The sequence below is a fragment of the Stigmatopora argus genome, chromosome 4 (genome assembly GCF_051989625.1).
Source record: "Stigmatopora argus isolate UIUO_Sarg chromosome 4, RoL_Sarg_1.0, whole genome shotgun sequence".
Classification (NCBI taxonomy): Eukaryota; Metazoa; Chordata; class Actinopteri; order Syngnathiformes; family Syngnathidae; genus Stigmatopora; species Stigmatopora argus.
The window spans coordinates 11,515,707-11,542,062 of record NC_135390.1 but is presented as its reverse complement, the minus strand read 5'-3'; the positions used below and the strand labels follow the sequence as shown (position 1 = coordinate 11,542,062).

Sequence of the window (26,356 nt, the reverse complement as noted above, 5' to 3'; positions counted from 1 at the left end):
TAAGAATACATTGTAAAATTCATTATAATAAAAATAATCATAGGAAATTATTAGTATTAGTATTAAATAAAATAGGAAAGGTATTCCTCCTTGTCTTGCTCTGAATTACTTAAAAAGGGACACATAAAGTGGCCCAGTGGGTGAGCGAATATTGCGTCAGCCTCACAGCTCTGTGGCCGAGGGTTTGATCCCGGGCAGGTCCTCCCTGTGCAGAGTTTGCATATTCTCCACGGGCTTGCGTGGGTTTTCTCTGGGTACTGTTCTTTCCTTCCACATCCTACCAAAAAACATTCATGGTTCCCATAGTTAGTGGAGATCCGCTCCAGCACCCCATCACCCTTGTGATGATTGGCATACCATAACAGTAACAATTTTATTTAAAATGCAACGACCCAAATAAAAAAAAGGTTTTCTTTCATCAAAAGCCTTTGTTGCATCAATACAAAAACGTGAAGAATATATTTATAGTAGAAAGGAATAATACTTTCTGTGTGTGTGATGTTATAAAAACACAACAACAACAACAACATAATATACAGTGTAACAAATGTAACTACAAAAGGTACTGTACTGCCGGAATATAATAGCAATGCGTGTTTCTGCACGAACAGGAAGAAGAAGATAATTTTCTTTCTACGGAAACGTCCGTCATTGAACGTGGTCCTCCTTTTCAGCGTGTAGCTTCATGCTGGTGTATTCCCAGTAAAACCAATCCCGTCTTTTACAGTAATAATGGCATCTACTGGTGGTACTCTGGACTCTCCCGTAAAGCAAATTCAGATCGATGGCTTGGTAAGTGTTTGTGAGTGATTTTGTTTCCCTATTTTTTCTAGAAACCTTTAGCAGATGTTAATATTTGCTTCGGGACCGACCGGCGTATTTCATGGAGGCGAGATGCTAACTGGGGATGTTTTCCTGATTTGTACCGTGAATAAGAATGATCGTAATCGGTCGATTTTTTATTTGCAGATACAGCAGAATTTTCACTGAGTAAAACGTTGATCTGTATATTTGTTTTTTCTCTAAATACCGCGATTTGACATGCCAAATATTGACATTCTCTCAAAGCTACAATCATAGCTTCTATACGGTTTATTATAAACCAAGCTGTTTCTGAATTCTGCGATTTAAGAATAGAAAAATCTAATTAAATAATCGCTACGGTAGACCCCTCTAGGATGATGGCATGTAGCCTTAAATATATGATATTATATCTTTGTAGTGGACTCCATTGTACTGACAGTGCGCAACGTATGTAAAAGGAATGGTTTTAAGATCTGGCCACTTAATTTAATTTTTAATTTTTCCTTTTAGGAATGGTTGATTTTTAACGTTTTTGACCGTGAGAAATACAAGGAGAAATAAATTTGGTGTGATGTAGTGAGATTAGCCTGAATAAGTAATTTGACTTATTATCATTTACTTACTTATTCATGTTGTCAACTACTTATTTACCTATTACTTATTTATTGATTATTTATTTATTATATGTATTTATGTATTGATTTAAAAAATATTTATTATTGATATTATTATTTAGAGATTGTTTATTTGTACACTTCATATAACTTCAATACTTCAACTTCAATAAAAGCGTTCAATTCACTTCAAAATGCCTGAGAGTTAACAATCCGGTAAAAGAACAAAAACATTGATTACACTGTTATTGTCTTCACGGATGTGGCTTTCAGTTGTGTTTCATAATGTCAATTAGGTATCTCACGAGGGATATTGTAAAGCAGGGGTGTCACACTCATGGCCTGCCAGCCAGAAGCAGCCCACTAGGCAGTCTGATCTGGGGTTGTTCTTACTGACAGGCACTTTGATGCTCATGCATACTGTTCATACAGAATGAGGCGCGTATATTTTTTGACACCGGTACTGGAATTTTGTGAGTTGTGTGTGCGTGCACTATGGCATTTTCCTATGCACACTCACATTTGTTCCTTCGCACCCATAGAGTCAAAACAGTGCTGTCAATGGCAGCCAAGGAGTGAGCAAGGACCCTTGAAATACCCCCAAACCAATAGGAAGTAACCTGAAAATGCCCCAAAATTAGCAGGAACCGACAAACGAACAAGAATCATCCTGGAAAGTCCCTTTAAAATCAATAGTAAATCATAAAAAATTACTTGAAGTGACCTATGACTACCCTAAAATGGTAAGGAAGTGATGCACAATGAACTTATTGCCTGCCATTGACAATGATGGATGTCAATTTCACTTAAAGTGGCTGTGGATGCTTATGAGACGAATGAATGAAGTAAAAAAAGAAAAAACAGTAAACAAGAAGATCTTGACAAACGGAATAAAAAAACGCAACTTATTTCTTTCCATTCTACTGAAACAAATTGAATCAAAATAGTCTCAGGTGGCAAATGAATGTGAAAATGAACAAAATAGTCTTATTCACATATCAGCCTTCTTTAAGTGAAGCATCTTTCAAAATGATTCTGGCTTCATGTTCAGTCGTGTCTTAGAATTAACCGACATATTCATTCAGTGGCAATTCTGCTGTCAAATGAAGAATTTCTGTTCAATGTTTTTGATGTTTGATGAATGGCAAATAATTTCAACAAGTGCTTGTCCTTTCCTTTAAAACCAGCAGCAAGATTTCATGGCCCATTCTCTTGCATCTCCTCAAAGCGCCATTATTCTGCTAATCCAGCACTCGCCGATAAGACGAAATTGTTACGCGAACAGTTCTCCTATTCCTTATTTTTGGTAGTATTACTATGGAGACAGAAGAGGACAAACTTTCTTCACTCTGATGCACTTCCACTCTTTACCTGACTTGACCCCCCCACACCTCCAACACACACCCACATTGCACACACAGACACACACACGCACACACACTCTGCCGAAGCATTCACTGCCAAAGACACAAAGCAACTCATTTATACCCCGTTGCCTCAACAGAGGACTTGGAACTAGCCAGCTGCTGCCTTCCTTTTATCTTGGTAATTAAAGTTGCCCTGTAGTCTTGGGACTCTAATTTCATATCTAAATATTTCACCTCAGCGTGTATTCTATCACGCTCTAATGAGATTTACCTCACTTCTTTTCCCATTCTCATCAGCCACTTTTTTAATCGTAGCAGGTTAATGGAAGCATTAAAACCTCAAATGGAGCCATAGTGCAGAAACAAAGGTGTCGGTTTCAGGAAGCAAGAAAAAATATAAACAAACCCGAGTGCAGTGATGCGCAACACTAGCTCTTTTGTTGCGTCAAACGATCTGTCTGTCAGAGGAATAGCTGCAGGGGTAACCTCAGACAGCAAACGCACTGCTTGGTTGTCCAACTGTATTGCAAACATAATGTGAGGCCTGTCTGCAGTCTCCGTACAATCTGCTTGTTGGGGGATTCTATCACACTCTCGCTGAGATCAAACAATTGCCTCAGATTTGGAAAATCCCTTTCCCTTTAACCTGTTATGAGTGGCGGTAAGTTAACAAGCTTAGAGAGTATGACAAGTCAGAACTCCGTTTGCAAATGCGATTTGATGAATCTGAACTATGAAAATAAGCACCTCAGCATCAGCTTTGAAATGGTAACTGCAATGCAGTAGATAAATTTCCCAACAGTCATTCTGATTTTTATCAGTTGTGAGTCTTGACGGGAACACAAAATGTTTTCAGAACAAATGCATTACTGTTTCAAGCATATCTTAAAGCACACTTTAAAAATGTGGGCACTCAAGGTGAAAATTTCCGTCACCTTCTATTTTTCTCTCTGGTTTAGATTTTACACAATTTACATGGATAAAATGTTGTAAAATGGAAAAATGTTTCAAAGCAATATTTTTGTGGGGGTGTATTACACGAGATGGATTACGGTGATAACAAATGATTGAAATGCATTTTTGTATTTTAATGAGGATTTTTTTTTGTATTTTTAAAAACAGACTGTTTAATGTAAGAGGGTTCACTTTACTAATTGTGAAAAGAAGGTTGGTTAAAACTTTTTTGTGGATGTGGGCTATTTTTCTATGTAGGCAACATATTGGGTTTCTTTATAAACTTCTTGCTGCATGAAACACTATAGATTTTGGAGATCTTGAGGATATAGTGAGGAACCCCCCTCCCCCTGTTAATTTCTAATTTGGTACACTGTGCAGAAAAACAATGGTACTGTGTTTGCCCTACAGCGTCCATATTGAGTTTTATTGGAAAACTTTAGCAAGCTTCACAGATCACAAAGTTTGTCCAATTCAAAACAAGCATTGCACAGATTGTCTTCAGTCTGTACGTAGAATGCATCAGATGTTAGACATTTTTTCCATATCCACCCCCATGAAATCTGTAACAAATCTACTGAACAGGAAGCAAGGGCATCTTTTGCCAACCCTAAACTGTGATATGCCATACTTCATGAATCGACCGCCGATGCTTTTCCCGAGGATGTCGAAAATCGTCTAGGTGGCCATGAGAAAGCAAGGACAAGTGTATATAGTATACTGTAAGAGCCAATTTCTGTTGACGTTAAAATCACTCTTTTATAGGCAGTCTTAAAAAAGGATCATTTGCTCTGCTGAGTGTAGTTAAATTAAATTGCCATCATGCCATGTCTGTTCAATCAACTGTCCATAAGATTGAAATTAGGTCGTTTTACAACAGCATTGAAGCCCGGATGTATTCATATTAAACGACGAAAGTGTACAACAAACTAAAAAGCTGGGATCATCGGTGAATAAAAAAATCCCTAAACTTTAGATAAATGTATTTTAACACCATAATTGGATTAATCAGTGGAATAATGGCTCGGAAATATTCTCTTTTAAAATAGCTGATTGACTATCGATTGTGAGAGAGCGAGAGACGTTCTGTATAATGTGGTCCATAGGCTTCAGCTCATTAAAACGTAATAATAATAATGTTCATAAGGAACAGGTAAGTTTAACATGATGGCGTAGACGGCAAATATTTTTCCACTTTCATCTGGCCCGTTTGAAGTAATAATTGCTGAACCCTGATTCCATAGTAATGGCTTTATTGTAGCCTATGGTTATGTTGATTAATGATTTTTGCACTGTTTTTGTTTGATGCAACCAGAGGATAAATGGGCTGTGACTCCCTATTTAGCCCGCTGGCCTTACTTTAACCTTTTCTAAGTTTAGACCTCACGACACTCCCCTCTATTTTCTTTATTTTTGATCAGAGCAGCCAAGAAAGCAGGCAGTAAAATTTGTTTTCTGCCGCACTCCGAGCCATATCATCTCTCCTTTTCCACTCCTAGCTCTTTTACTTGTTGGGTGACAGATCCAATACACCACTGGAATAAATCATATGCCTGGACACATTTCTGTGTGTGTGCCTGTGCGTGTGTATGGCAGGATAGTGAGACTATTGGGGTTCGTTCATGAGTTTGATGGGTGTTTTTGTTTTTTGCAACCTGGCTTCAAGACAGCCACCCTCTTTTCTGCTGTATGTGTATCTTATTAATGCACTTTTTATTACCTGCACACACTGTTATCCATTTGATTTATGCCCCACACTATGCTTTGAGTCTGTTCTTCTCTCCCTTTTTCCTTTCAGACATTTTGCTTTCCTTACTCTGAACTATTTGCCTATTGGTTGTTGTAATTTGCTTGCTGCAAATCATGTGCTTATGTATATTTGTGCACTAGCACATTTGACAATAATGGTCCTGTTGGAGCTGGTAAAACGCATTAGAGGTTAAATGGGCTCATTTTATTGGGCCATTTTTATCTAGTATTAAAAACAAGTTGCAACCATGATCCATGGGGCCTGTCTCTAAATGAGACACAATGATCTTGGCTATCTGACAATGTCCAAATTTAACTTGCTGCAGCGAGAAGGTGGTTGCTTGAATTCTTGTTCTCGGTAGGTTAATCCATTTTTTAGTCAAGGTCAAGCCTTTTTTTTTGGTTTGACTCGTTGGTAGCAATTGCTGGTGATAGACGAATCAGATCTGAAGACAGGCATCCTTTTACATTGGTATATTATGAAATCGTAGTTTTTATTCACAGAATTGCAATATTAATGGTATTGATTGCTTGTTATATACAGGTGGTGCTGAAGATCATCAAGCACTGCCAGGAAGAGGGCCAGGGCAGTGAAGTGGTTCAGGGCGTCTTGCTGGGCTTGGTGGTTGATGACCGGCTGGAGATCACCAACTGTTTCCCCTTCCCGCAGCACACTGAGGATGATGCAGATTTTGATGAAGGTAATTTTACGGCTTATTGCATTGATGTACAGCTAAAAATAAATGCATTCGACCTCTAAGTCCTAATTTATTTTCAACTTGTAATTAAAATGCATCAATTACATTTGGAAGCTCTGTAGTAACTGTTGTTGTACAAAGTGTTTTTGTTGGGGCTACATTGTTTAGGTGTGCAGATGGAATAGTGAAGTCAAAAGATGCATTTAGAAAGCAAATGGAGTGGGATGCTATAACAGCAATTTCATATGCAGCTTTCGTTAGCATTTATCTTTTTTGCAGGCAGACATACATGCATTAATTTTTGAAACGTTTGAAACTGAATATTTGAACTAAATAGAAAAATAGGAAATTACTTGTTTAAAAGTGGTACATTCTTGTTGTCCATAAGCATGTGGTTAAAAACTCGTCATTTTGATAATATAGAAACATACAGCTTGTGCTGCCTTCATTGCTAAATAGGGCTTTTAATTTTTTTGTGCCTCCAGGCTTTTAAAAGTGGTTCATTCTTGTTGTCCATAAGCATGTGTGATAAAAAAAAACGCGTCATTTTGATAATATAGAAACATACAGCTTGTGCTGCCTTCATTGTTAAATAGGACTTTTAATTTTTTTGTGCCTCCAGGCTTGTGTTTTTTTAATCCAATGTGGCTCTTTCAACATTTTGGGTTGCTGAACCTTGGTCTAGGGTGAATATATGTCCATGACATCAAACAGAAGAAATTCATTTAAAGTTTAGAACTGCCAGGGGAAATGTAGCTTCTTTGTTTTACGCTTTCATCTGCAGCTCGGTCAGCATTGCAAATGAGAATCTGTTCTCAGTTTACCGACCTGGATAAATAAAGGTTGAATAAAATAAATAAATTTGTGACATTGCCACTGCCCAACACTGCAATCAAGAATGCGAAGGTGAGCAGAAACAGGGAATCACAGAGATCCAAGAATAGGATGGAAGCTTTGTTCTGGCAGGCCTGTGTTGTTTACCTAGCAAGGCCATCTAAAATTTTTAGTTTATTCATGGCCTTTTGAGGGTTGCCTTGGCTTTAGTTTTCCAACATTTACTTGAGCACAGAAATGCCCTTACCTATGAGCTGCATAGAGGTTTTTCAATGCAGTGCAAATCATTCATTCATCTTCCGTAGCGCTTATCCTTACAAGAGTCGCGGGGGGTTCTGGAACTTATCCCAGCCAGCTATGGGCAGCAGGCTGGGAGCACCCTGAATTGGATGCCAACCAATCTCAGGGCACGGGGAGACAAACAACCAATTCACACTCACACTAATGCTTCGGTACAATTTAGGGCGTTCAATCACCCTCTTATCTCTAGTTGCGTTGCGATCACATCAGACACACCAGTGCCGCGACATGGCATTTCGTTTTCCCGTCCCCTGAACACACATCACGTTTCTTGGTAAAAGGCCTTTTATTCAGTGATAACTAATGAAAATGGAGGTATAAGAATTCAATGATTCTCACAGTGTCAAAATAAACCAATCAATGGAAAGGATAGAGAATTACGTTGGATTAAAAATATCCTTAATTCATTTGGCTTTACTCGTTGGTTTTCCTAGGTTTGTCTCATCTCCTATTCGTTAGACACAATTAGGTTAATCTTAATTTCTCAGGAATGCTGTATGAAAGGTGTAATACAAGAATCTGATTCCACCTTCTTATTTTCTTAATATTATGTTGCAAATAATATCAGAATTAGGCTTAGCTTGTATTGGTGTTGACAGCCAACGACACCAAGGGAATACCGCTAGTACAAAATCTTGAAAAACAACAGCGTGTAAAGTCAATTAAATCATCCCATAAATAACTTTAATGCCTAATTTTCTCTTCTCTTTTAACTTACTGTTTTGCAAAAAAAGCTCTGATCAACATTTATAGGTGACAACAACAAATGGACTGGAAATCAAGATTGGATGGATGCTTGATTGTGGATGTGTGCTTGAGCTCAAATCACAAGTGTGTTGTGCTCGTTTTAATCAATAGGGGCCAGTGTGGAGCTACTGTTGCAGGACATATGAGTTTTGAGACAAATGTGAGCCAGGGAGAGCGAGAGAGGGAGATTTTGTGAAGAAAAAAAAATAGGCCTTCAACCAAAGTATAAAAGAACTTTACAGAACCCGGCAACATATGACCTTGTATAGAATCCTATGGACCATGGACAAATGTAATACATTTAAACATAAAACATTTCTAGTACACATTTGAAACATAAGCACGGAGATTAAATATGTTGCATTCACAGCTATCATTCATTCAGTGGCAAATGACACCTGTTTCTTGTTCCTAAAAAATGACTTCTAGTTCTCTGTCAATGTGGATGCTGTCTTTTAATGATGTGAAAAAAGACCACTTTGTTTTTGCCGATCAGTTATATATGGTTACCACACATGCCTATTATTGCCTGTAAGTATCTTTGAAAAAAAATATACATACGTATATATTATTAAAAATGATTACATGTTTATCTGCTTGAAGCCTCCAGTGCATGCCATATATTCAACAGCATTGATGCATAGCTTCTTCCAATGCTGCAATGCCAGGTACTACTAGGCAACAGTTTTCATTTGCTAGGTCATTAAAATCTTTTTTTATACAATTTATATTTTTAATATGTCATTCATTATTCAAGCTGCTCCTCCACAAGAATTACAGCTAATTGCGGGCAGTTGGCTGGGTAGTCTACATCATGACTTGGTTGTTAGCCAATTGCAGATTTTAAATATCCATATCTAGAGAGCTAAAAACTTTAGGGTAGGAGTTCCTCATCTGTGTGTTCTTGTGTTTTTCATTTGCATAAGGAAGGTTTCCTGCCAGGTTTAGCCTTCACATTTGCTGCTTTAATTGTCATCTGGGGCAGACATCTTCAACAAAGGTTAATTGAAGTCAGAGGATTAAAATGCCTCTACCATGATCTCTCAACTCCTAGCTGTAAATATACTGCTCAGTATGCAATAAGGTGCATGTACTTTTAAGAAGTTGGGCCTCCCCTCTTCTGATGAGGTCCTTCTTGGAGGTTGCCCTTCAATAGATCACTCTACCTGCCCCAAATAGAACATTGATTCCCTCGGTTTTCCCTTGTTCTCCCTCAGTGAAGCCAATTAGATGACTCGGAGGTCCCGTATTTGAGATGGTTCGTTTTGAAGGTTTTCATTTAGTGTCTGCCGTTCACTGTACAACTGATCTAACGCTGGCTCTTCGCACTGAGCCAGAGCTGTATCTGATTTTGAATGCTCATGCCGTGTTATAAATCATGAGTGTGGATCCCCCAGGTGCAGTCTCCATTTCCATCAGTTCCGCTGTTTTATTCATCTTCTCCATTGTCTCCAAGTGATTCTGTTCCACATTACATTTTGTGTATGTGAGGGTGAAATACAAGAAAAGAACGTCACAAGGCCAAGATTAAATTAAGAAAAGCTTAAATGGTAATAGAGGGAGCAAAAGGAGATATGTAGTGGAGTTATGGGAATAAACTTATAGGGCAGAATAAGGCCAACCAAGCAAACCATTTCAAATAAGGGCAAGTGCATGAAGGGAGAGATGGAAGAAAGAGACCAAAAGTAAATAGTTGTAAGCATGATTCTTAATGTTGTCAAAAGGTTCACATCATTTCAATCTTTTGAACACTAATAACCTCAGTCTTGAGGCTTAATGCAGTGTGTTTCAGCTTGTTTTTGGCTTGGTGATTGTATGTGCCTGTACGAGCAGTCCTCCGTAGGGCTTGCTAAACTAAGATTAATTGCACCTGATCCACTGTGCCAGGTGGAACATGGACCAAGGTGGCTACGTTCACACAAACACAAAGGCACTAACAAATAGGCGCACAGATCCACTTATAGCCTTGCTGCTGAAAATTAGCCTTGTGCCTCTCCTGACGGCTCAGTGTGGACTGCAACTCGATACCACCATTTACTTCCTGGCAACTCACACATTTATCACTGTTCCCAACTTCCCTCCTTTCAACAGATGAATGTGTGGACGTACCATGTACGTTGGCAAAAGAACAGCCTATGTGCTTTCTCATATTAGACCTTAGACCAGAAACATTTTGCCCCCATTTTTTCTTCTAGGGATGATGACATTTTATATGGTTTATTTTTCATTTGTTTAAAATTGTTGCGATACAAAACATTACGCAATTAACCAAACAATTTGTTGCTACTGAAAGGTTAGTTTGAATCCCTGTATTTAATCAAATCGTCCATGCAGATATCTAGTCTACAATGAAATCAACTCTGCCTTCGTTTGAACATTTCAATTTAACTATGTGCGTGCATGCTTGCGGTTTCCAGGCAATGGGCTCTTTGTTGTGACAAGGTGGTGAGTTGAATATGTTGTGACACGCAGTTACGTGGATCTTCCCTTTGCGAGACCCTGGCACCCTTTTACACACACATTTCTTTGCCTGCTCTGAAATGTTGTGGCCTGCAGCAGCATGGAAGGTCTGAAGCAGTTCACCTCTTGTGTCATTGACTATTAGAGTATGGACTATCTGTCGGGTGCATTCCACAGACACACACACACACTGACATGCCCATTGCTTTGTGAAGCTCGTTTAATCCCCCCCTCACCCCAAAACACACACACATACTCACTGGTTGTGGTTTTTGGTTATTTGTATACTTAAATTGCTGCCCAAGGGTAACACTTTTGCTTCTGGTGGTGAATACTAAAACACACACCATTTTCAAGTCTTTTGAATGTGCATGGCCATGTTTGACAGTTTTGCAAGGTGAAATTCTCACATTCACAATGAATCAGCACTAAATGATTGGGGTGCCAGTCTTTGTCTGGTCCTAAGACGATGTTTGATTGATGGAAAATAACGGAAAATTTGGAGGAACAAACGAGGGTTCATATGACTAATGATGGTTTTGTATTTACTTTATTCCTGGGATGGGCTAAGGGGTTCTGAAAATGAATGAATGAATGTGGACAGATTGTGTGTATGATGAAATGATCTATACTCATTGTTTCTGAACTTATGTTGTATGTTCTGAACCCGCAGGTTCCCTATCACCAAATTTTCTGCTCCGCTTTTCCTCCTCACTTTATCCTTGTTAACAGGCGCATCAGAAGAAGGATGTGCTCCCTGGGCTGGCGGCTAGTATGCCACAGCTGCCCAATAATGCTCTGATTTATCAACAGTTTTCAATGACCCTGTATGGGCATGCTGTTTTTTTTTCTCGTCCGCAGTGAATGTTACTTACCACAGCAGCAAGGTTGTTTGTATTTCTCCTCACCTGTATTTTGATATTAAATGGCACTCCGGTTAATATATCTAGCACCTTACCGTTCTTACTAAAATGGTCTTATATATCAGTCTATCCCTTCTCCTTCACTGGGAAATGTTTATCAGCTGGAGGAATCAACATGTGGATTGAAAACTAGCGGACGACATTTCTATAACAAACATTTAATGGAGTCACCATTCACTTGATAACAAAGTGGATGGACCTTTTGTTTCTCTGCTTTATTTTCGTTCACACTTCTGTCGAGTCATCATAATGAAGACCCCCTGCCCCACTCCCTCTCAGTTTGGGAAGGAGACCAGATAGATGTAAAGATAATAACAATGTAGAATTACCAAATTCAATTTCATGATAAAGGTCAAGTACAATTGGACATTAAATCATCTTTATTTTCTTGTTTCTGCTTTCAGTCCAGTATCAGATGGAGATGATGCGTTCTCTGCGTCATGTTAACATCGACCATCTGCATGTGGGATGGTACCAATCCACCTACTATGGGTCCTTTGTCAGCAGAGCCTTGCTGGATTCACAGTTCACTTACCAGCATGCCATCGAGGAGTCGGTTGTGCTTATATATGGTAGGTAGTTCAAGCTACCTTCAAGGTAGATGAAATTTGTTGTTATTTTTAGTCACCTTCCAAAAAATGTGGTATATCCTAGCAAAGTTTATTTATTATCAAGGTTAAACTTTCATAATTATAGATTCACAAGTTAAACTATTTCTAGTGTTAATTTTTTTTCTGAATATTGTTTGTGTCCTCACCCTATTGATGAGTAAATAGGCTGTCTTTTTGGTGTATTTGACTGGGCATCCGCTTTTTGGGAGAAGAGCAACATACCCATAGCGTCTCCATTTGTAGAACTGTTAACTTTGAAATGCTCAAGTCTTTTTTTTTTAAGAACTTTGTAGCATTTGTCATTTTTTCAACATTCTTAATTTTAAGTGTTTAGAAATATAAAGGTCTATTTTATCTCATTTTACCCAAAAAGTCTAACAGAAAATCATAAAAGAAAACTCTTGGGTGTACATTATCTTTCTGGCATTCATACTTCAGTCCTGGTATATTTATCAAAAGAAAAACTGGATTAGCACCATTTTTGCTATTAAAAAAAAAACAAAAAACTTCAGGGTGTTCATGTTTTTAAATTATCAAAAAGCTTAATTTAACCATGTTACACATGAACCCCTCTGATCAAGTCCTGGTAGCCATTTAGCAAAAAAGTCAGTCGGCTTTCTTTCTTTCTATAAATGAGGGCTCCTTTTAATGTCAATCGATAATGTAACACTTAATGGATTAGAGCACCTTAAAGAAACTGACCTTTGTTTAACGTGAAAGGAAAATAATTGATTTTGTTTTTCACTATGTCATTAGGTCAATGGTCATTTTATGTTGGTGAATGAAGCAGTCAGATGCCCAATGACCAAGTCATTAATGTGTGTTCAACATCAGCTTAGAGCCACAATGGGCTGTTAACTCAATCATTATCAATATCAATTACTTGCCATGTTAGCAATTTCTGGCCTGCAGGTTTTTAAAATAAATAAATAAATGGAACCCACAACACAGCTGTAAATGTGTACAGATCATACAAAATGAAAGATCTTAGTGTATGTATTGTATTTTCTATTATTATTATTTTTCAAAAAGAACACTTGCAATCATTTATTTCTGTCAAACATTGACAATGCGCTCTGTAATGCAGTGTCTATGCATATATCATGTTGTGCTAATAACCCCCAAACCTTTTTTTTAACAATAACTATTATACCGCCTCAGTAAAGGTCTCAAAACACTTTCATTATTCTTCAAACTTCTAAATATAACAAAACTAGAAATAATATTTATAATAAATAAGAAATAACAAATGTCGTAATAATGTGCCTTGTAAACTGATGCACCTTATATGTGGAAATAAATTCATTTATTGATTATGTGACTTTTCATCCTAGGTTAAAATTAAACAATTTGATGCTCTTGCTTGATTTAAAAATGACACCTTTCTTCTAGCTATGTGAATCAGGTATTGAGAAAACAGGCGCACTATTTTAGAGTCAAGTGTAGCTTTTGCAAACACACAGTCTGTTGATGTTTTTCTCCATCTATTTAGAATTGGTTTCTCAATTGCGAAATGAGATTTGTCAGTCTGATGTTGGAAAAGAAACCACTCTGTTGAACTTTGTATAGCACTTCACTTACTCAGTGCAAGTCTTGCTTACTTACATTTCCTCAGTCAGGTGGTGCTTGCTTGAAAGTGAGTAAATTGTTTTCGGTCATGTGTTACTTAAATTTTCTACAAATTAGAGATCTTACAACATTTTCAAAATCTGACAGGTATGGAATGGGTAATCTTTCATATGTGGAAAAAGCTGTGAAGATGGTGGACATTGAAATGCTACACGACAAGCTGTCAATTTACCACGACTCAAACAGTGTTAAATAATTGTGTAGTTAATGTCAAGTTTCCTATTCTCAAGCCGTGGAAAGCTAGAATACGTAGTCAATCTGGTGGATAATAATTACTTGTTATACACAACAAGAGATTCTCTTATTCTAGTCAATGAAGTTTGTAGACAGCTCCTTTAAAGTACTGTAATGTTTTACTTAAAAAAACTACCATCATCAAATGAAATATGTAAGTATCCTCAAAATCAAATATGATGATCATCTCTTGCTATTTTTGTACCCATTTCAGACCCCATAAAGACTGGCCAAGGCTCACTGTCTCTGAAGGCCTACAGGCTGACTCCAAAATTAATGGAGATCTGCAAGGAGAAAGATTTCACACCTGAAGGGTTCGTAGCTCAATGCAAATACATATTTTACTTCCTGTTTACTAAGGGTTGCAAAAACATTTCTAAGTGCCACCACTAGAAGAAACAAAGTTCTGACTGCTATTGCGCTTGTGGAACAACAAACAAACAGAATTGTCATTATCCTTCATAAAATCATACTGAAGTGACCTCTTAATGCTCATCCAATTTCTATTGAACGTCAGAGAGGGCAGCTAAAACGAATTGTCTGAAAAGACACAACTCCTCAAGGGACATGGCCGAACACCGTGTATGGGGAATGGCCGGTGCCCCTAGCCTGGTAGGGACCCACCAGTGCAGGAACTTAGGTCAGGTGCTTGCCATTGTGTCCGACCCCCAGGCATGGCTATGGCGACTTCATTATTTTTTCTGCATCATACAAGGTCTATTGTGCCATTCTTTCTCCGGTCCATCACCTCGGACTTGTCTGCCATGGGTGACCTTGCCAAGGGCACAAAGCCCCAGAAAGCTTAGCTCCTAGGATCATTGGGATGTGACGACTCATGGTTGAATGTCTTTTTTTTAATGATAGCTTTGGTCATTTTCAAGTAATTTCATCACTCAAGAGCATTTTTATTTCTCAATGCTTATGAGAAGGGCATCGCTATTTTCTCTCTTTCTCTCCGGATGAGTGCTGAATAGAACCATCCTTTTGATATGACCTCCAAGTGCACCGTGCCTTATTGGGTGTTCAATAGTGTGCACTTTATCTGATTCTTTGGCTTCGTCCCGTGGGAACCAACTTGGAAAGATCATGATATTGTGTTGAAGCGCCAACATCTTGCAACAATTTGTCCTGCCTAAGATGTGTTGGTCCTCTGTTTCCCCATACATCTATTTATATTGCTCTTTTGCCACCTGAAAAGGTCATAATATGCAAGATACATGTTGAGCCACACTGATCGATAATTTTGCCAATAGATGTTAAAGGTTATAGTTGAAAATTATGCACCCAACCCCTCCCCCACAAAAAGACACACACGCACACACACACACACTCTGAGCCAAATGAAGGATTACTCGTAGCAAGTTGGCATGGGAATATGCCTTGGGACACAAGACGACTGAATAATTATTCAAAAAAAAAATACAATGTCCTGTTATTTTGCAATACATTTGTGATATTGATCCAAGACACATTTAACAATCTGAATGCAAGCTAAATTAGTTAATAGGTCTTAGACTTTTTACTAATGGAAGCAGTCTGTGTAATACGAATCTAAGGAGACATTTCGCGTGAATGTAGGCGCTGCTGGTTTCCGGTCTCTTCAGCCTATTTCAGGGGTTTGGTGGTGGATGAGCTGGGCACCGACCTCGGTCCTGGGGTCTTTTCTACCTTAAATTCTGGACTTTATAAATAACCAAAAAGGGTGGTCTTGACAGGGCATGAAAGCCATGAGTAATTTTCAATTTGTAACTATTATTCTAAAAAAAATGATTAATACCTATTTATTCTAATGTTTTTTTTGTTTTTTTTTTACATCAACAGAAGGTTACCAATAATAGTTAAGGAATCTACTTGATCTCTCTGTGATGTGAGTCTTTGTCTTCCTCTTTCCCCTCTAGATTGAAGAAGGCTAACATTGGCTTTGATCACATGTTTGAGGAGGTGCCTATTGTCATCAAAAACTCTCACCTTATCAACGTGCTGATGTGGGAGCTTGAGGACAAGTCCACAGTGGCTGACAAACATGAACTACTCAACCTTTCCAGCAGGTCAGGCAGAAAAGCTTTGAGACTTTATTCAGAAACCGAAGGCAAAATCCTCACTCTGAGGATGAATGGAGAGTACTAACTAGAACAACTATTTTGAGTATTTTCTTTTTTCCCCAAGAAGTCTTCTGAGGGCTCAAAGTGAGGTTATCTGTCATGAGATTTAAGGATTTAATGATCAAACGTAATCTAAATTTTCTTTCAATTGGAATACAAGCAGCAATGCAGCTTCTATTGCTTTTTACTCTACAAAGCCTTTGGAACCTTCCGAGAAATGGCGGATTAAAACAAACCCCATCATTGGGTGCATTAGGTGATTTTCACAAGGCAAAATGATACTTTTTGGATGTTTTATTAAGCACTTGTGATTGGATAAAAAGGCTCACCTATCCATGTAAAAAAATATTAGGTGCATGTATATTTAAAATTTGAATTTTCAAAGTCCCTAAATTGATAGAAAATCTACAGCTAGTACAACAAAAATTAAATCACAAGTACTTTTCAAAGGATATCTGTGCCTGCATGACAGCAAATTAAACTGCCGTAAAAGGCATTTTAAATTTTAATGCTGGCAACCCAGGAAATAAAACTTGTTAAATATATATAAAAGTTAGATAGTATAACTGCACTAGATCATATACATTAGGAATTAAAACCACATGTTGATTAACTGCAGACTTTTTGAGTACAGGCGTGAAAGGTTTATGTCCCCATATATGAAACCAAGCTAAGAGACTTGGGCTTTATTGGCCAAGTTTGTTGTAATGAGGAATTATTTCACTCACAGCTCACTGTAGGTTTCTGATATTAACTTGTTTCGTGCTCAATTTTTTTTCTCTCCTTTAATTCCTAAATGTTTTTTGTTTGAAGTGCTGCAATTGAATACACTTCTCCAAAATGAAATGTGTATTTAAAAATAATTAACCTTTTCAACCTTGACAACACATTCTACCTATTGTGAAAGCACGGTGTATTTAAGAATAATTTCCTCAGTTTGGGGGACACTTTAATGCAAAAACCATGCACATTAAACCACAGTCTAGCTCATATGGATTTGTGTTTAGATTTTTTAGGTTCTTAGCTTCTGCCTCTAGGGTGTTAGTCAGCAATCATTTATGGAAATAAACAACTCCAAGTCGTGAAACAGCTGTGAAGCTGCTGCTAATAAAAAAGCTTCCCCTGGGGCAGCCATGAGAAATTAGCACAATGATGACTAAAAGTGTCGATCTATACTTGTTCAGTGTCTAAATATTCCAGTGTGCCACACTAGGAGTTACTTGGATCCAACTGTATGCTAAGCATACCTAGGGGCAATTTAGAGTGTCCAATCAGTCTACCATATTTTTGGAATGTGGAAGGAAACCAGAGTACCCGGAGGAAACCCACGCAGGCCCGGGGGGGGGGGGAACATGCAAACTCCACACAGGTGGATCGACCTCGACTTAAACCCAGGACCCCAAAGCTGTGAGGCCGACACGCTAACCACTCGCCCCACCGGGCTGCCAACAGTTATTACATGAATTATAATTTAAAAAAAAAGCTTTTTGAAGTCACTTTTTATAAACTATTTATTATACTATTTTTAATATTATTTCAGGGTTTTTTTCTCCAATGTAGCAAGACACTTAATATCCTATTATAACCCGAGTTAAAATGTATTAACTTGACAACAATATTTCATCTTCCATCATAAATCAGATACCATTAAAATTCACCATTATTCTTCTTTAATCTTGGTTCAGCCTGAGTGATGAGCCCAATGGGGAAGCAAAGCTCTCAGCTGCTATCAAGCATTTCAATTGTCAAGGGAAAGGTTGCAGCTTTATGGCATTAATCCATTCCTCTTTTAAGTCGACCATGTTTGACCCGATAGCAATCTTATTGCAAGACCATTGCCATTATCTTCTGAATACAAGAAGGCATAATCAATATTTTCATAATGGCAACAATATATTTTATGTCAACATGTCATCTTAGAGACATCAGTCTTAATGATGAAGCGACTAATACTTATCACCTTACTCTGTTGACCTGTGGAAATCACTTGTTTTGAGGGCGTGTGTGTAGGGGTGTAGATAAGTTGCAAAATATGTTTGATGTATATGTATGTTTCAGTAACCATTTGGAGAAGAGCCTTCAGCTCCTGATGGACAGGGTGGATGACATGAACCAAGACATTGTCAAGTATAACACCTACAGCCGAAATCAGAGCAAACTGCAGCAGCAGAAGCATCAGGTAATCATTAAATGTTTGTTTTCTTGACACAAACATAAACATACACCAACCACTCGAAGCCATTTAGCAAACAGTCAATTTCACATGGCTGAATGCACAGTCAGGTTCATCAATACAGCCGTACCTCTACGTACGAACACCACTACATACAAAATATTCGGGTTATGAGAAGCCTCACTGGCAAAATTCTGTTACAAAACTCATAAATTCGCCCAGCTTGGCGTCAAAGGCAATGGTTGTTGAATCGATATAACACCAAAGAAAACATAATAACAATGTATGTTGCCTATCCACCCCAATGGAAAATGTCTTTGCATTTCATATTAGTTTTAATGGTGTATTAAATAATTGTATGTTTTGTTTTTTTAGTGTTTTGCATGTATTTTATACAAAATTGGTATATCCTCATAATTTTCAAAGGATTTCCTGGTAGTATTCAGAATGATTCAAATGAAGTACGGCTTTTACATATAAAATACGCCTCTCCTCAAGAAAAATCCAAATTACGAAACTACTTCTGGAACTAATTAGTTTTATTACTCGGGGTACCACTGCATTTGGGATTTATATGCAATACCCACCTTTTGCCTCAATTTGAAACAAACAGCATGTGCCTTATTTGAGGACCTTGGGCTTTGATTTTGTCTGGTTAGTATACCGAGTGTCAAACTAATGCAAGGCAAACATCGGGCCTGCCTTAAACTGATTCTGTTGTTAAAGCATTAACACCATTATGGTGTCTCTCTTCAGTCATCATGCCCTCGGTAGCTTCTGTGTTAAGGTTGGTTGAACACGTTTCTGCCAAGACAAGTTTTATTCAACAGCTTCTTGAAGATGATTGCTTTGACTTTCTGTGTTTATATCATTATGAAGCCTCAAAAACAAATTTCCTCCATTCAGAGCTGTGCAAAAGACATTTTTTTGCTTTCTTTTTTGAAAAGTGCTTGTTTTGAGCTCTGGTCTATTTTGAAATTCAAAGTTATAGTTTTCTCATGTCTCCTTGAATTATTTGGCATTTCTATCTTGAGACCCATTTTGCGCAGAATTTCCTGCCTTTAAAAATGAATATATGCATATTAAGCATCGGTTTGGAACTCATTTTATAGTAGCCTTGTGTTGTCAACACCAAACCAGGGTTTCAGAATACTTTCAGTGTAGTGAGTTAGGCATTTTCAAGTTAAAATTAGATGCCTCTAATTTTGTAATGTCACATTTCAAGTCTTTGTGTCCTATTCTTGGTCCACTCTTAAGTGGTGAAAGCCTCTTATTCGCTGCTGATATTTCCACTCTTTTGTACAGCAACTGTATCCCCATCACCATGACTTAGGTATTAAATGACGCACTTGTTCATGTACGCTTCTATTCCAGGTTGTTACCATACAGACGATTTTATTTGGCAACATTTCTGAATTGAACTAAGTATTACTGCTGTTTGCTTAACTGTCAACATCAAATACTGCGAGTACTCTGAGGGAGCACATGCAATTGGGAACAAAGCAGCTGAATTGCTGCAAAATTTGATTATTTTTTTTAATTGAACAACTCTTTCATAATACAGTTTTTATTCTTTTTCACACCCGCTGAGATTTATTTCATACACCGACTTCATTAGACGTACATTAAAAAGCTACCCAGGCACACACTCAGCTGGAACAGAAGACTAATGAAGGCTGGCACATGTTTAGCAAGCACGTCCTCAGTCAAATGCATCATGAACATGTGCCATCATATTCTAAAGCGTTATGTACACATGATAATAACATGACTATAAGATTCAAATAATAATGATTATCACATTGTTCACAGGTTCTGATTATGCATTTCTCAGAAGACCAGTAGCGGTCTGTAATCGTTAGACATCTTTAATTATTCTCTTGCTACCCTCAAAGATGGGAATTGAGAAAATATTTGGAGCTTTATTGTTCAGCCTTTATCATCCGCTACATTCTCAAGCCTCAGCCAGCCGTACGATAATCACACAACTCGGAGCCCTTCTCTGTCCAAAACATGAGCACTGCAAAAAACAACACGCGTACATAGCCAAACGTCTCTAGGCCAATCATCCACATACCAGCCAGTATGATTGATCACCCATCCACACCGACTTTTTCATCATCACAGGCCCTGAGCCTCATAAACATACACAAGCACACCCCAACCTAGTGCCGCGTTAGACACAAAACCATATAGACTTGCAGCTTAAATGGGATCTTCTTTTTATTTTTGCCATTTCTATACAATGAACAATATGCGCGGTGAAAGGAACTGAAAGTGGGCTAGCTCTATTACACCTGTCATGCATCTACTGTATTTGCTCTCTGTAATCTTGTACTATTGACCCTGATGCCTCTTGAAGAACTGGTACGTTATTAATCATCAGAAGGCGGCAAAACTCACTCTGCGTGAGAGAAGTCCATTTGTCATTGAGCTCACTCAGGCTTTGTCAGAGAAAATATTTATGCCACTCTTTCTTGATTTATGTGCACTGTAGTATTGTCATGTTTTTATCTTGAGACAAAAGGCGTACTCACACCTGCCCTGTTTGGTCCAAAGCAAACATAAAAGTCTGTGGTGCACATTTTTTGGGCTGGTATGAATTAGTGAATTCTGGTGCGTAACAAATAGCCGATCCGAACCGAGACAGTCTCGGTTTACTTGGAAGCAAGCCGTGGTCCAGTTCACTTAAGGTGTGAAAGTGACAATATCGTATTTCAGACAAAAGCTGAAATCGCACACCTATTTGCAGGTAACAGGCTTCCGCAGCGACAGGCATTATGGGAAATGTTCAGTTCGCAGTACGTTGGGTAGTCGGGGTTTGACATGGAGGGATGAGATATTTACACAAATAGTTGACATTGCATCAATACACTCTGATTCACCAAATACCCCACAAACGCTAGTAGTTGGTGGAACCATATAAATTTAAGCACGAGTGCTGCAAGCACTGGAGCTCTGGGATTGTTTACTTCTGTATTTTACCTCGCCCAGAACGTTTTGTCTAACGGTCAAACGATGTTTGCACTTGCACAAAAAAGGTATTGCACCCGAAAATGGATAGAGAAAATAAGATTTTACTTGAAAGGAAAAATCAAGCTCGGGTCTGAAGTGTCTCTAAATCTATTACATCTAAATTTATTTCTGATTGCCCGACTTTTTAAAGCTGGTTCTAGTGAACCACACCAAACATGGACATCCTGACTCGAGTATTTTACAGTACAGCCCATGCATGTATAATAAGGCAATATATCCAAAATTATTAGTATTTTGGTTTTATTTTATATCTATTTGTTTGCTCCAGACTCTCAACTTTAAGATGGTTAAAGTTAAAACAACCCTTTGGTCCAAAAATGAAGCCTGCACTTTAAAGCTACAGACTGTATAAGCCTAAACATAAGATGTCGCCTCAAATACACTTGCTGCTACATGAGGCTTGGTAGATCCAGCTGCAGTGATGGTTCTCTGCAGGAGGCTCTGAAAAACTTTGTGAAGTTCGAGGGTAAATACAGCACACTACTAAGAGGTCCTTCTGCAGTCTGGCTGACAGCTGCCATGCGGGTCATGATCATTTCTCTCTAAGCCCACTGGAGAAAGCCAAAGCTGTGCTAAATTCCTCCAACCTCATTTCAGTCTAATTTTCACGTTTCATAAATCAATCCGGTTGACAGACAAAAAAAATTCAAAGCAGTTCTCACCAATTGCATTTATAGTTGACATTTTCCTTTGAAATACACCTACCCAGTTGACAAGAATTGGATCAAGTAGAATTTTAAATCTAAACATAATTACAAGAAGCAGCATTTTTTAAATTTTGAGTTTCCCCAACAAAAATTAAATTCTCAAATTACCATGCACAAACCTCTAAACACTTGGCAACTGTTCCAACATACACCTTTATTTGAATTGCAAATGTCTTCACATCTTTGGGATTCTTCAACAGCTGTTTTACTTTACCACATTATTCAAATGGATGGGTATTGTTTGATTTTAACAGATTGTTAAACTGAATTAAGTGTATCAGTGTAATGTCTGGTCTCTCCAAAACAGGCAAGCATCATTTTGTTATATACAAGCATTGTCTCAAGAATTATCTCTTTTGTCGATAAAATGTGTTTAAAAAAAAACGTGGAAAACATATGATTCTTTTGGAACATTTAAGAAATTGATTGATAGTCAGTGAAACGAGAACTTGATTAATGGAGGCAGGCTTTTCATCTTTATTTATAACACTAGCGACCTCATATGGTCTTTGAATTAACAATATCTCTTGCTGTTTAACAGCACATTTTCTTTTTCCTCTGTGGTATGTCAGCTACTTGGAGTGTGAATCAAATGGCTATGATTTCCTTTGCTGTATGAGGGCAATGCGAGATATCACACCCAGAGGCATCCAATGGTGCAGTGGTTTTTCAGCCTGACTTTGGTGCGGGCACTCTGGGTTCGATTTCCACTCGGTTGTGGTGTGATTGAGCCAAATAATAGAATTAAAGCAGTGTTGTTTCATGCGTGAGAGAGCGCAGCGTTCCCGTGCTCTCAAGTTGAATGTGTGTCGCTGTAACTTCCAAAAGTTACAGAGTGAATGCCTTGGGATGCCAATGTCCTCTCAAGGAACCTACGAAAGGTGTTAACTCCGAAGAAAATTCATTTCAGACCATTTTCTTTGGTTCCTCCTCTGCTTCTCCCCACAGAGAATGGTAACAGTACTCTCTTTTGTTAATGTAGCGGTTATGAATGAATCTGTTAAGTTAGATTTATGTTGACCAGCGGAAAGAACGCAGGGTTCCCTTTCATCCTCATTAAAATGACAAACAATTCTTGACTTTTTGAAAGAAAAAAGGGACGCAAAAATGCAAAAACAGTGGCAGCGATGAACTTCAGCCAATGAACGAGGTTGATATTCAAAATGACAGTAAAAGACAACGTGATTGTAATGTCATCAGTATGTTCATTCGCTTCAAAGGCAAATGTATTACCACCATCTTTTCCAGAGCACAGGAAATAGATGACCACAACTCAATTTTCTATTTTCAACCATTTAACCGTGAACCCGGTGGCATATAGGCAACATTTCCATTATAAAAGTTGAGCGACTTCTGCTACCGCAGCGAAAATTATTTCAGTGCATTTTCACTGTTTCCCTCTTTTTCCATCACTGTCATGCCATCATACCGCTGTCTTCCTTTAATGCTGTCATTTCTTCTGTCTGGCCTTGTGTGCAGTATCTCCAAAGGCGACAGCAGGAAAACGTCCAGCGACAGAGCAGAGGAGAGGCGCCCTTGCCTGAAGAGGATATCAGCAAAATGTTCAAGCCTTCCCAGCCACCACCTCGTATGGACACGCTACTTATTGCAGGTACGAGAACATAACACAGTAGTTCTCTATGTACGTTGGCTTCCACTCCCAGAATGAACCCCTACCATTGCAAACTCCTCTAGCCGCCTCTGTTCTCCTCACAGGAGCTCGAGTTCTGCTTTGTAATTATCCCCACTATTATCTGGAAATTACATTAATCTAAAGTTTATTTTCTCAGTCACCAAGTGATGAACCGCCCCTTGGGCTGCCATTTCAAGCTGTTGAGCTCTCCTCCCAATCCCACGATAGCTTTCTGATCTTGCTGTATTTCCAGCACTAATTTGATGTTTTCGCTACGCCGTATTTTTCCTCCCCCATTTCTCTTGCTTCTACCTATTTGGGTCTGTAGAAATGAATGTGGTCGTTGTGTGTTTGTGTGGGGTGCTTGTAAGTATGTTCGCTTTTGTCCAACAGGGCAAATTAACAACTATTGCCAGAACGTGAAGGAATTCACCTCTCAGAACCTTGGGAAGCTATTCATGGCGGAGGCTCTCCAAGGCCACACCTAGAAAAGACAATGGAGAAGAGGGTACAGAGCAAGAATACATTACACGAAAGGCCAAGTTGATCAGATAGCTGAAGCGCTGTCATGTTCATTTCCTGGGAACCTATTCATTGTTTTTACCCCATTTTGGCTACAAATGCGTCTTTGATTCAAGTTTGAAAATAAAGGCAATGCAGCTCTTCGTCTTCAGTGGCTCCTTTCACTGTTCAACACATGAGAAATTGGGAAATTGATCTAATCTCTTCTTTAGTTCATTCCCATTACCACAAGTATATCAATCGAAGTACTTTGTTGAAGTAGCATCGTGGAAGTCATTATTTCTTGGTGAAGGATTGCATCATTCCAGTCTTGCACTGATGAATTTCCTCACAGATCTTGCTTGATCAACTGCAAGTGGTGTTCTTGCAAAGTGCAAGCTTTTAGAGACCGTAACTCCGCGTGTGCGACTGCAAAAGTTGCAGTGCGGGGTCATTGACTACTGCTGTGTACAGTGTGATGAAGTCACCCACACTCTGCTGACTCAATTAGCACACTGTTCCAAGCCCTCTGTGGCATTAACATCAGCAAAAAAAGTGTTTGCCAGCTCCTTTATGGAATGGAAATCTTTGGCAGAGTATGCAGCTATAAGCTTATGCAATGCCAACAAACACTTTCTGTGAAGTGACCGGTCGGTCACCGTTATCAAGGCTGGATTGAGGAACGAGCCTTGCCTCTCTGCACTGTTTTGATAAGAATTTAGACATTCTGATTTCATGACTAATAATGAATTATCAATCTTCATCACTTAATAGGTGAGACAGTTGAAAAAATGCAAAGGGGATGTTTTATTAGTACAAATCATTTTAAAATTAAGGTAAGGCAAACCTAGAGGTTGTGGGTGACTGATGGAATCTTCGACTTTTTTTCTTCTTGTGCCCTATAAAAGTTTAGAGTATTAAGATTGATCAACAAAACTGACCTGTTTTGATCCTTTGAACTAAATTTCTTATTGTAAATCTTATTCATTGTTGATTATCTTGAGTATTTTTACTTGGAAATTGAGAACTCTGCTTTGACTTTCATTTTTGTTCTGTATATGAAGTGGACCCGGAAAGTGAACTTTGCTTTGCAGTGATCCTCGCACTGATCAAATATTAAATAGATTTGCATACAGTAATGATCATAGTCTGGTCATATGTAATTTGGAAGACATGAATACTGAACAGATCTAAATTGTGCAAGTCATCAAAAAACAGAAACAAACGAGCAAATTAAGACAACTGAAGACCTTCCACGATGGAACAACGTCCAGTATTAATCCCAGTATGTCTATTCCACTAGTTCACTATATCTACATGGCAAAGTATTATCCTAAGCAAACTTACTTAAGAATCTTCATAAAACATGACGAGTCAGCAGGGCGAGGCAGATCCTTGAACAAGTGTGAAGTAACTTAATGTGATTTTATGGGAGCGTCAGCTAAATACCTCAGATGTGGCTATGAGCTCCTTTTAGAGTTGATCCTTCACGCTGGATCAAATGCCTTTGCGTATATGGCGATGCGGCTCATTCATCAAGCTTTTTCACTGGAGTCTCCTTCAGCTCAGCAACGGGAAGCTTGAGTGATGGCTTTACCGGCTTCATTTAATAAAGAAGCTGCCGGTGTGGTTCATTGCATAATAATTACACCCCGCTCTCTGTTGCCATTTCCCGACCCGTGGTGCGACACAGCCATCGAATGCAGCCTCTGATCTCAGACTTGTCATCACCTCGTCGAGTAATAACTTGTACCGCTCCTGCTTGCCATCAGCGGACTCATTAGCGATAATTACAAGTCGACCAAAGTGATAAATGTTTATGGGAGCTGCCACACTTGAGACGCAAATAAATTCTTCCGAAAATCACCACACGGTTTTCCTGTCATGCTGCTTGGTTGGGAAATATTCATTAAGCTCCGTTGAAAGTTGGTAATTAAAGGATCTGCTAATTTGACAGGCGCACCTGTTCTTTTGATTGATGCTTCTTATGACAGCAGCCATCTCTTCGTAGCAGGTATTGATTGTCATTGGAGACCTACCTTCTGTTTAACTTGACTGCTCTTTGTTTGCAATTCTGAGGCTGCACTGTAGGGCTATGTTGCCCTTGAGGGCTGACTGGGGCGCAGCCTCCCTTGTCACTGATCCAGGGATGTGCAGGGAATTATAAAAGCTGCTCAAATGCTTTCAGCGGAGCGCTGTGTGCAGCTTGCGGGGTGCAAACATGTTGGCAGAGGTCAAGCTCGTGCTGGACTTGATGCTGGTTTTGATGGGAGTTAAACA

General features: G+C 38.6%; 1 protein-coding gene across 1 annotated transcript; it reads left to right on the top strand.

Annotated features, from left to right (window-relative positions):
- The first annotated feature begins 618 nt into the window (after nucleotides 1-618).
- LOC144073052 (eukaryotic translation initiation factor 3 subunit H) lies at nucleotides 619-24,240 on the top strand. The gene is made up of 8 exons (XM_077598573.1): nucleotides 619-792; nucleotides 6,033-6,189; nucleotides 11,855-12,022; nucleotides 14,139-14,238; nucleotides 15,823-15,972; nucleotides 18,085-18,205; nucleotides 23,422-23,554; nucleotides 23,969-24,240. The coding sequence occupies exons 1-8, from the start codon at nucleotides 733-735 to the stop codon at nucleotides 24,061-24,063; spliced, it is 984 nt and encodes a 327-aa protein (XP_077454699.1). The 5' UTR covers nucleotides 619-732; the 3' UTR covers nucleotides 24,064-24,240.
- The last annotated feature ends 2,116 nt before the right edge of the window (nucleotides 24,241-26,356 follow it).